This window comes from Symphalangus syndactylus, chromosome 5 (assembly GCF_028878055.3).
Source record: "Symphalangus syndactylus isolate Jambi chromosome 5, NHGRI_mSymSyn1-v2.1_pri, whole genome shotgun sequence".
NCBI lineage: Eukaryota > Metazoa > Chordata > Mammalia > Primates > Hylobatidae > Symphalangus > Symphalangus syndactylus.
In genome coordinates, this window is record NC_072427.2 from 147669128 (window position 1) to 147681425 (window position 12298).

Below are 12298 nucleotides of genomic sequence, written 5' to 3' on the forward strand. Positions count from 1 at the left end.
AAAGTTCATCTGTTTCTAGACACCTTTTCAGGGAATCTCAATTTTGATAGAGATTCCTATAAGATATATATGTTTATTCTCTCCACTCTCCCTGCCACCACACACAAAATTATAGTTCTGTAAATGTCAGTACCTAAAATAAGCCCCATTTAAAATAATTTCTTTTTACTTTTATGGTAAAGTTGCTAAGACTGATCTACCACCCTCACATGATTATTGTTTTGAAACTCCTGCCAATTACAAACAGATCTTGACTCATGTTTCACAAACCGTGTCACTGAGCTCCAAAGACACAGAGTAACAAATAGGCTTAAAATGGAAATACATTGCAATTCTATTTTTCTGCTGAATGGGAGTTTTATTTAGAGAATCATCTCATATCTATACAAGATTGTGTCAAAATAACCAATGTAGTAAAATTTCATTCAGCTGTTTTATAAGCAGCAGGAAGGACTGAAGTGATAGGAAAGGACAGACATTCCAGGCCCTCTAGACCACGTTAATTGTATTTTTCTTCTTCTTAAGGCCAATAGGAAGTAACTTGGTCAGCCTTCATCTGGTCAGACAAAGTCAGAGTTGATTTTCTGACATGTCATATCTGTCGACATTAGGAAGTTTAATAAATCTATTAATATAATTTAGTATATAAAGTAGAAAAAGTATGATATCCCATAGACATTTAATAATGTGAATTTTTATTTGTAACTAAAACAATAGAAAAGAAGCTGATACCATTTATAGTTTTTAATTAAAGAAGTATTACATTCTTATATAATTAGATATATTCTCAAATTAGTAGACAATATTATTTGTGTTTCACAGACTATGCCACAGCACACTCAAAACTACCAAACTGCCCTAAAAAGATAAAGTAACCTTTCTAGAATTAGATTCATTTCATTTTACATCAATACTGCTAAAAATTTCCTTCAAAAGCTGACTCTTTTAATTAGGCTCAGAATTAATTTCTGATTTAATTCTTTTTTTTCCTCTTTTTTAAAAAGTTTTTATTTCCATAGGTTTTTGGGGAACAGATGGTAATGGTTACATGAGTAAGTTCTTTAGTTTTGATTTGTGAGATTTTGATGCACTCACCACCCAAGCAGTATACACTGAACCCAATTTGTAGTCTTTTATTCCTCAACCCCCTCCTACCCTTTCCCCTGAGTCCCCGAAGTCCATTGTATTATTCTTATGTCTTTGCATCCTCATAGCTTAGCCCCCACTTATGAGTGAGAACATACAATATTTGGTTTTCCATTCCTGAGTTACTTCACTTAGAATAATAGTCTTCAATTCCATCCTTGTTGCTGTGAATGCCATTAATTCATTCCTCTTTATGGCTGAGTAGTATTCCATCACGTGTGTGTGTGTGTGTGTGTGTATAGTGTGTGTGTATATATATATATATATAGTGTGTGTGTATATATATATATATAGTGTGTGTATATATATACATATATGTGTGTATAAAGAAACTGGTGTATGTGTGTGTGTGTGTGTATATATATATATATATATATATACAGACACCACAGTTTCTTTATCCACTTGTTGATTGATGGGCATTTGGGCTGGTTCCATATTTTTGCAATTGCAATTTATGTGGCTATAAACTTGCGTGTAAATATCTTTTTCAGATAATGACTTATTTTCCTCTGGGTAGATACCTAGTAGTGGGATTGCTGGATCAAATGGTAGCTCTGCTTTTAGTTCTTTAAAGAATCTCCACTGTTTTTCATAGTGGTTGTACTAGTTTACATTCCCACCAGCAGTGTAGAAGTGTTCCCTTTCCACTGCATCCATGCAAACATCTATTATTTTTTGATTTTTTGGTTATGGCCATTCTTGCATGAGTAAGGTGGTATTGCATTGTGGTTTTGATTTGCATTTTCCTGATCATTAGTGATGATGAGCATTTTTCATTAAAAAAAAAAACCCACCTACTCCTCTTCTCACATACAGTGAATTTCGTGTTTTCTTTTCCTGAGCTCCAATTTCTTTTTAGAATTACTTCATTTGGCATCACTAATAGACAAGTTTCTCCATTTTTCTGGATTTGGTAATATCACAGCCCTATGCAGTTTTTCCTTGACTTTTCATTAAATTATATCACCTCTTCCTAACATTGTCTTTAGTATCTAACATGTAATATGTAATTCTTCAAATATTCAGGCAAGAATTAGGGCCATTAAGTAACAGTATTTTTTATCCTAAGTCTCTGATAAGATTTTGTAAGTAAAATTATATCCTTGCTTTATAAGCCAGAAATTTTCATGGATTGAAACACACCTCGGTGTACTTTTGTTATTTTATTTTTTAACCAATAAAAAGGAAAATTAAGTTTGAAGGAAAGTACAAAATAAAATTAAACACTGGTGAAGCCAAGACCTAAACAATCTCTTAACTTTTGGCCACTGGTCTATGTTAGTGTACCTGAATGGATAAGAATCGTTAATGTCTCCCATAGAGTGCTTCTCTAAAATCATTGTGGTATTTGCTTTCAGATGCATCGGATATGGAGCTGAGGCTTGTGGGTGGAAGCAGCAGGTGTGCTGGAAAAGTTGAGGTGAAAGTCCAGGGTGCCGTGGGGATTCTGTGTGCTAACGGCTGGGGAATGAACATTGCTGAAGTTGTTTGCAGGCAACTTGAATGTGGGTCTGCAATCAGGGTCTCCAGAGAGCTTCACTTCACAGAACGAACATTACACATCTTAATGTCGAACTCTGGCTGCACTGGAGGGGAAGCCTCTCTCTGGGATTGTATACGATGGGAGTGGAAACAGACTGCATGTCGTTTAAATATGGAAGCAAGTTTGATCTGCTCAGGTAATTTCTGAACAAAGATAAACACATTTATTCAATTATTTATTTTTGCACTTATTTAATACATGTTTATGAAGTGGCTACTTAACAGTATTAGGTCAAAAGTAAATGAACTAGATAAAAGTAATCCTACCCTCTTATCTAGAAGACAGGTATATAATAAAAATATATAATTAAATAACTGTTTATTTAAAATTGTGTGAAGTAGAAGCACAAGATGAAATGAGAAGGCATAATTAGAAGATATTACCTATTTGCAGAGTCGGAGAATATTTCCGTGAAGTGATAGTTAAGGAAAGATGTGAAGGACAGGTAAGATTTAATCATATGAAGAAGTGTTGGGAAGATTAATTTAAACAGTAGTATTTTATTCGAGTACCACACCTGGGAATAAGCTTGTGTTATTCCAGGAACTAAAAGATGGTTGAAAGAAGAGGTATTAGATCCAAGTGAACAAGGGGGAAAACTTACAATAAAGTCTTGATATGTAGGCAAGGGAAAGGTTATGGAATAGGAATTCTGGACTTTATTCTAAAGTGAATGATAAACCATTGAAGGTTGTAAGCATGATACAACTTGCATTTCAAAGACAGCACTCTGGCTGCAGTGTGAGGTGTGTGTGTGTGTTTGTGTGTGTGTCTGTGTGTGCATTGGAGAGAGGAGGCTATTGGATGCTGGGAGTCATGTTGTTGAATAATTCTAGGGAAGATATGGAATTTTGATTAGGATGCTCACTGTGGAGCTGGTGAAAAGCTTCCAAATTTCAGAAATATTTAGTAGCTGAAACCAGCAGAACTTAATACTCTGAATGTGGGAATAAAGATAAAGGTTTCTAGACTAAGCAGATGGGTGCACTGCAGTTTCATCATCTGGAAAGATAATCTTGGAAGAGGAGCAGGTTAGAGAGGGTGGGATGATGAGTCCAATTTTGTATGTGTGAAATATGAGGTAATAGTAAAGCAGTCATCAAATGAAGAGGGTTAGAGGAAATTGGATATAAGATTTAGGTGATCAGAAGACTTGTATTGAATGGAGATATAACTATTAGAGTCCTACATATGTAGATGGAAACTAAATCTAGGAATAAAATGTAAATTGAGAATTTTTAAAGCCTAGATTCAAGAAAGAGGAGCTCTTAGCCTTGAGGAACAATAATATTTAATAGTTTATTGACATAAAAGAAGTTGGAAAAGCATACTGAGGAACAGTGGTTGCAGAATGTCACATCGCTAAAGCCAAGGGAAGATGTTTCAAAAAGATGGGGCATCTATTCCAAAAAAGACCTAAGAGGCCAATATAGATGAAACTAAACAATTTCCACTAAGCTTAGCAACAGAGAAGTCATGAATAAATTTAATAAAAGTGGTTATGTCACATTAGAAAAAGGAGATCATTTCAACTTGAGAAGGAAATGGGAGGTAAAGATGTTGGGATAATAGGCATAGACTATTTCCAAAAAGTTGTATTTTAAGGGGAAGAAATAAATAAGGTGATGACTAAAAAGGAATATAATCTTCAGGGGAGTTACTCAATTTTTTTTATTGATAGGAGATTCTAGAGTAGTGCTGTTCAAAAGAACATCACTTTCTGTGATGAAGTAAAATATATGCTATTAGCTGATGTTAGAGGCTATAGGAAAAAATAGAACTAGAAAACAGAATCCAGAGCGTTTATGGGACAGAATGAAATTCCAAATAAAATGATTGGGGTAGGCCTTACTTAAAAGGTGAAACGTAGACAAAGACTTGAAGGTCAGGAGAGAGTCAGTTATATGCATATATGCAGAAGGAAAATACAAATAGAGATACAGCCAGTTCAAAAGCCTTGGGGCAAGATTATGCCTGATATGTTTGGAGACGAGAAAGGAATCCAGTGCAGCTGAAGAGCAATAAGTAAAACATCAGACCTGGCACCAAAAGAGGTAAATGAGCAGGGGAAGGTCACTCAGGGACAAGTAGGTCTTCGTAGGAGTTTAGGTTTTTACTCTGAGTGAAATATGGAGTCATGGGAGGATTTGGGGCAGAATACTGATTTAACCTGATACATCATTTTAAATGACCTCTCTGGATTTTAATTTTTTTAAAAGATGAACTATAGAGGAATAATTATAGAAACAGGGAATCTGTAGGAATCTATTATAGCAACTCAGGCAAGTAATGATGGTGGCTCAATCAAGGCGCTAGGGTTGAAGGGGTGAGAAGTTTGGGGATTGTGGGCATACTTTGAAAATACAGAAAACAAAACTTTCTGAAAGGCGAGATATATTATGTAACGGAAGTCAAGAATTATTTCAAAGTATTTGAATGTCTGGAATGGTGGAGTTCCATCAATAGAAATATGGAAGTCTGCAGCCTTAGATAGATGTTTGAAAGGACTCCAAAGAATTCACACTGAGCTATCTATAAGAAATCCAAGTGGAAATGCTAAGTAGAAATTGGATAAATGAGTCAGGAGTTTGACAAAATGCCTGGGTTGGAGACAGATAATGTACATTACTAATATAAGTAGTTTTGCTGCAAAGAATAGAGTCAGAATAATGGGCAGTATTTTTTTGTTGTTTATAAATTACTCACTTAGATGGATTACTGGGATCTAACCAGTAGGTAGAAGTCTTTCTATCCTTATATTACACCATCTTCTTAAGATGACTACAAATCTTCTTAAGAGTTGTTTAATGCTGAAGTTACTTAGTATTTTTTTAATGTAAACAAATTGTGCAATCCATTTCCTTCTGATGAGTTCTAAATCTAGGATTGGTGGGTCACCAAGACATAGAAAATAGGTATGTAATCCAGATCTATGAATTTAAGTCTGTACTGCTAATCTCATCCTCTGAGCCCTTACGAATGGGATGTTCTAATGACGAATGGAGAAAAATTGCTCTGGGGTTAGATACGGAGATTGGAGCCAGGGATAGATATTGGAAAACCCTAAAAACTAACCTTTGAAATATTATTTTGTAGCCCACAGGCAGCCCAGGCTGGTTGGAGCTGATATGCCCTGCTCTGGACGTGTTGAAGTGAAACATGCAGACACATGGCACTCTGTCTGTGATTCTGATTTCTCTCTTCATGCTGCCAATGTGCTGTGCAGAGAATTAAATTGTGGAGATGCCATATCTCTTTCTGTGGGAGATCACTTCGGAAAAGGGAATGGTCTAACTTGGGCTGAAAAGTTCCAGTGTGAAGGGAGTGAAACTCACCTTGCATTATGCCCCACAGTTCAACATCCGGAAGACACTTGTATCCACAGCAGAGAAGCTGGAGTTGTCTGTTCCCGTGAGATTTTTAAATAATCTTAATTGGCTGGGGCTAGAGATGGGGAGTTTGGGGCTGGAGCTGATAAGTCACGATGTCTCTTCTATGGCCTTGTCTCCTCCTAGGATATACAGATGTCCGACTTGTGAATGGCAAATCCCAGTGTGACGGGCAAGTGGAGATCAACGTGCTTGGACACTGGGGCTCACTGTGTGACACCCACTGGGACCCAGAAGATGCCCATGTTCTATGCAGACAGCTCAGCTGTGGGGCTGCTCTCTCAACCACAGGAGGAAAATATATTGGAGAAAGAAGTGGTCATGTGTGGGGACACAGGTTTCATTGCTTAGGGAATGAGTCACTTTTGGATAACTGTCAAATGACAGTTCTTGGAGAACCTCCCTGTATCCATGGAAATACTGTCTCTGTGATCTGCACAGGTAAGAGAATAGTGCTTATGGTTAACTACTGTCAATATAGCCCAGACATGGTAGAGGGAGTTGGGATTAAAGGAAAGATGAGTAAGAAAATGGGGGCGCAGGTGGAGGGAGGATAGGCATGACAGTCAAAAAGTAACATATAAGAAATAATGATAACTAGGGCCATTCCTAGGGTGAAGTTAACACCTCTGTGTTTGGGATTTACGAGTAGACATCATTAATAAAAATGATTTCAATAGACGACAGGGTTTGAAAAGTCCTTACCACAATTGCTGATTCCATGTTATTACAGAACTCTTCAACCTTTTCCATGTATTTTGGTCTTACTTTTGCCCCATTTCCTGCACCCTCCACCAGGAAGGCTGGCCCCGCTGCTGTTTCCATGCCTCGCAAATATATCTGACCCATATTGGTCTCTAGTTCCAGAGGGCAGTACTTTCATCTGCTTAGGTAAGCAGAATCAGTTTTAGGAAACACTGCAGCTCTAAAGAATGTGACCTATTAACTGGACTTTCTCCTCTAAGAGGACAAACGGCTCCGCCTAGTGGATGGGGACAGCCGCTGTGCCGGGAGAGTAGAGATCTATCACGACCGCTTCTGGGGCACCATCTGTGATGACGGCTGGGACCTGACCGATGCCCACGTGGTGTGTCGAAAGCTGGGCTGTGGAGTGGCCCTCAATGCCACGGTCTCTGCTCACTTTGGGGAGGGGTCAGGGCCCATCTGGATGGATGACCTGAACTGCACAGGAACGGAGTCCCACTTGTCGCAGTGTCCTTCCCGTGGCTGGGGGCAGCACGACTGCAGGCACAAGGAGGACGCAGGGGTCATCTGCTCAGGTCTGTGCTGCTACCTTTTCACCCTCCTCTACACACACGTGCATACATTTGCACACACACAACACAATTGTAAAGTGTAGTGAAAAGTGTATGGCCTAGGAATACAAAAAAAAACCCCACTTGATTTTAATCCTATTCTTATACTGATTTCTTAATACCCTTGTCATATTACATTTGTCTGGGTATCGTTCATAACTGAGAAAAATAAAAGATTGGTCTTACTGTCAGAGAAGGTTAGACCCCAAGAAAGGGACCTTACATGACATCCACTTTGGCTCTGAGAACACACTGTGAACCGTGTCCAATCTGCCTTATTTTGTTGTTCTGTTTTGTTTTATTTTAGGCTTTTAGTAGCCTGAAGCCATGGTTATTAGTTTCTGTCTCTAGCGGTAAGAGGAAGGAGGGATGAGGAAGGGGCTTTACTAGCCTGACCGGAAACAGAAACTAAGAACCCATAACTGTATTCTCTCCCTTGGACACCCCTGCAAATGGGATTAACCTCCTGATTATTTTCTGAATTGAATTTATGTTCGAGAGTAGAATGTAGAAGGTTGCATTTTAACTTAAGTTGATACAAATTTAAAACTCAAATACTATTCTTGGGAAACCCACACTAACCCTGAAATCATACAAGACCTTTAGTTTCCATCAGATTTATGCTGTTAATATGTTAGAGTGATTTATGAAATTGTATTGTGAGCCCTAATGTATTATTTCCATGGGAAAAATGGATTCCTTGGGGAGGAATTTTCCAACTCCAAAGAAAATACTTAATACTAAGTTTTGTATTTCTCTGTAGAATTCACAGCCTTGAGGCTCTACAGTGAAACTGAAACAGAGAGCTGTGCTGGGAGATTGGAAGTCTTCTATAATGGGACTTGGGGCAGCGTCGGCAGGAGGAACTTCACCACAGCCATAGCAGGGATTGTGTGCAGGCAGCTGGGCTGTGGGGAGAATGGAGTTGTCAGCCTCGCCCCATTATCTAAGACAGGCTCTGGTTTCATGTGGGTGGATGACATTCAGTGTCCTAAAACGCATATCTCCATATGGCAGTGCCTGTCTGCCCCATGGGAGCGAAGAATCTCCAGCCCAGCAGAAGAGACCTGGATCACATGTGAAGGTGGGTATCTTTCTAAACACCAGCTGTCACTGAAACCCTGTGAAATATAACTTACCACAAATAGCAAATCTTTCCATTCAGGAACACATGGCAGACTCACTGAAAAGTGCATGGCAATAAATGCTGATTTATCACATCTGTTCTATATTGAAATTTTATTATTTTAGTTTAGTATTTTACAGGGTATTTGAAAATGTATATTATCTCCTTTGATTCCTTTAAGCTCCTTGTGAGAAGCTGGATGAAAGCACATAAAAGGATAACAACACATAAAAAATTACGGTGTTTTAAAAAATGAAAAATATAATATGTATACTTTTTGTCTTAGACATTCTAGAAAACTCAGAACTTTTGAGGAAACGTGAATTAATTATGGAGATTAAACAGCTCTATTTTTTCCTGCAGGACATTTTACTACGGGAAGTTAGTTGATTATTTATAAGACACTTGAAATTGTCTTATTTGATTAAAATTTAATATGTTTATTGTAGAGATTTTAGAAATTGTACAATTATAAATAATAAAATGCATTCCACGTTTAATCTGATTATCAAAAATAACCATTACTAATATTCAGAAACATTAACTATTAGTCTTCCTTTTGTACAAAAACTTAAAGTTATGATTGTGTATATGAAATATAGATATGTGTATATGAACTATAGATACCATATATGTGTATAGGTATATATAGTATGATATATATGCATGTAATGTATAGTGTTACATTATATTTAGGATATCTGTATCCTACTTTTATATGTAAAAGTATACTGTAAATATATTCTAATTTCAATGAATAGCCTTCAAATGGTATGCAATATTTTATCATGTGAACATAAATAACCATGTGACTTTTGGTATTAAGGCTATTTCTCAATGTCAAACTAGTATAAATAACGCCATTATAAGCATCCTTATTCATTTTTGGTGAATCTCTGATTATATCTGAAGGTTATATTTCTAGTCCCAAAATGAGTGGGTAAAATGAATGAATATTTTTATGATTCTTTATATGTACTAGTTAATTGCTCCAGCAGAAAGCCTATGTATTAGTTTTCATTCTTATCACCAGTATATGAGAGCATTGATTTTATTTCACCCTTCCCACCAATGTTACACACAGGGAGAAATATATACACAGACATACACATACCTTCCCAAATTAAAATTTCACCTAAATCAACATAATTTGCATGGGTTTGGTTAGTAGTGCATATGAACATTATTTATGAATATTGTCTATTTGTGGTTCATATTTTTAAGCATTTTGCTTCTCTTTACTATTGTAATTTTATCACAAAATATCATTCCCCAAACAAAAAATTTGAAAAAAACCCAGAAATCTTGGAAAAAAACACAGATATCACCTATAATACCATGATCAGTTGATGATATATTAGCTGATGTTACACTCTTGAGTATCATGTATGTGTATATATTTTATATATCTTCATATATTTTATTGCAAAAAAGTTATACTCTGCATATTTGTGCTTCCTGCTCTTTTGATTTAGCAATATTTTCTCAAGCTAAAGCATATATATTTTTTACCATATGATATACTATAATCCGATGCACCAAATCCCTGTCATTGGACATGTAGAAGATTCAAGTTATTTTTCCATTTTAAGTAACATCACATTAAATATCCTTAAATATATAGAAAATTATTTTAAGCATATTTCTCAATATTTTCTTCCCAAAATCTATTTTCCTATTTGATCAATTATATTACCTGAAATTTTGGATTTCAACTATCTTAAGTTTTAATTTATCAATATTTTATATTAAAAATTTGCATCTATACGTATATGAATGATACTATGCAGTAGATCTTATTTAGTGCTCTTTTTATATTTGTTGATATTAGCATTGGAGATTTGTTGAAATGTAAAATTGACTAGGATGAATTCTGCCAGTTTTTATGATCTTTAATAGTATATGGAATAAAATCATTGTGTTTCAATGTTTGAAAGAGAATAACTATAGCTATTTTGGATAGTAATTTGTTAATACTTAAAAAGAATGTCCAGGACTATTGGCTTATTCTCATTTTCTTGAGTCAATTTTGTGAAAAGATGAAAGAATGTATTAGTTCTCATGCTGCTAATAAAGAAATACCAGAGACTGGGTAATTTATAAAGGAAAAAGGCTTAATGGACTCACAGTTCCACATGGCTAGTGAGGCCTCACAATCATGGCTGAAGGCAAAGGAGAGGCAAAGTCACGTCTTACATGGTGGCAGGCAAAAGAGCACGTGCAGGGGAATTCCCATGCATAAAACCATCAGATCTTGTGAGACTTACTAAGAGAAAAAAATAAACTCAAGATGTCTGGCTATGAGAGAGAGAAAAGAGTTAACATGGTAACTGGAGAGGGGCTCTTATGACAAGGAGAAAGGAAATTTTTTAAAGGGTGCATGTGAAAATTATCACGTTTGGGGACTTGGGGATGACTTATCAGACCTGAGGATGAGACGTTTAGATCAAAAAAACCCTTTTGAATAGAAACCAAATTACCTAAAAGTTAATTATCTACTGAAACTGTAACTTTTCCTATACTATTACGGGAACTAAAATCCAATAGAGAAATCCCAAGATTCTCTTTTTGTCTTCATGTGGTTGGTGGGCAGAGGTAAGGCAGAGGCTTAGAATATGAAAGAACATTTAACAAAATAATAAAGAATGAAAAATAAAAATGATAAGATCATTCTAAAATATTGAGGATTCTGCAGACTTTTTTGGCAGCAAGTTTAAAATGACCCCAGTTATAATTATCTGCAGTGAAACTCAGTATTTCAGGAACCGGCTTAAAGGAGGTAGAGGGTTGGGCTTATCCTGCATTTGTACACAGCCATGTGACAAGAGGTCACTGGTGCCAAGGCGTTGTTCATTTGGGAAAGAGAGTGTTTGTAGTTATGATCTTAGTATACATACTTACAGGGAGTGAAGTGAAGGCAAGAAAGGACTGATAATTGGAGGGCATAGAAGAAGCAATGGTGTATAGATCAAACTTGAGCCAAATGACCATTAGTTATATTTGGAGAAATTGTGAAAATGAGAGGGGCAAGATAGGAGGTTTGGGTCAGATAGGACACTGAAATTTGGAAAATGAAATCAATATGTTTTGTTTTCAAACATCTAGAGTAGAAAATGAATATCTGGTTTGGCCTCGCTGGAGATGCTTCACCCCTTGACTGTGACTAGGACAAACCACAGTCATGTGTAGGGGCTTATTCACTTAACAGTTTCTCGTCTAATCTATGTAACATTGAAATTCTGCCTTCCTTACCACACCCATATTCATCAAGCACATTTACTACTTTCAAGTTTTTCTACCTCAGCATTCTCGCACAACTTCCTTCAGGAGTAAAGACAGCCATGTTTTGTGCCTTTGTAGATAGAATAAGAGTGCGTGGAGGAGACACCGAGTGCTCTGGGAGAGTGGAGATCTGGCACGCAGGCTCCTGGGGCACAGTGTGTGATGACTCCTGGGACCTGGCCGAGGCAGAAGTGGTATGTCAGCAGCTGGGCTGTGGCTCTGCTCTGGCTGCCCTGAGGGAGGCTTCGTTTGGCCAAGGAACTGGAACCATCTGGTTGGATGAGATGCAGTGCAAAGGAAATGAGTCATTTCTATGGGACTGTCATGCCAAACCCTGGGGACAAAGTGACTGTGGACACAAGGAAGATGCTGGCGTGAGGTGCTCTGGTAAGTGTGAAAAGGCTGCACTTAAACTGAGCCTCCCACTAATGGTAGAGAACATTGGGAAACAGGCTCACTCAGAGAGTTGAGCTGAAGATACTAGGATTTCTTG

The 12298-nt window shown here is 37.0% G+C and overlaps 1 protein-coding gene across 3 annotated transcripts in view; it reads left to right on the forward strand.

Annotated features, from left to right (window-relative positions):
• CD163L1 (CD163 molecule like 1) overlaps positions 1-12298 on the forward strand; it is an 87332-nt gene that overhangs the window by 53187 nt on the left and 21847 nt on the right. For all 3 annotated transcript variants that reach the window (XM_055280795.2, XM_055280796.2, XM_063640807.1), the window contains exons 9-15: positions 2508-2828; positions 5789-6103; positions 6208-6522; positions 6880-6972; positions 7047-7361; positions 8161-8481; positions 11884-12192. In XM_055280795.2, coding sequence (XP_055136770.2) covers positions 2508-2828; positions 5789-6103; positions 6208-6522; positions 6880-6972; positions 7047-7361; positions 8161-8481; positions 11884-12192 — 1989 coding nt within the window. The remainder of the gene's footprint in view (positions 1-2507; positions 2829-5788; positions 6104-6207; positions 6523-6879; positions 6973-7046; positions 7362-8160; positions 8482-11883; positions 12193-12298) is intronic.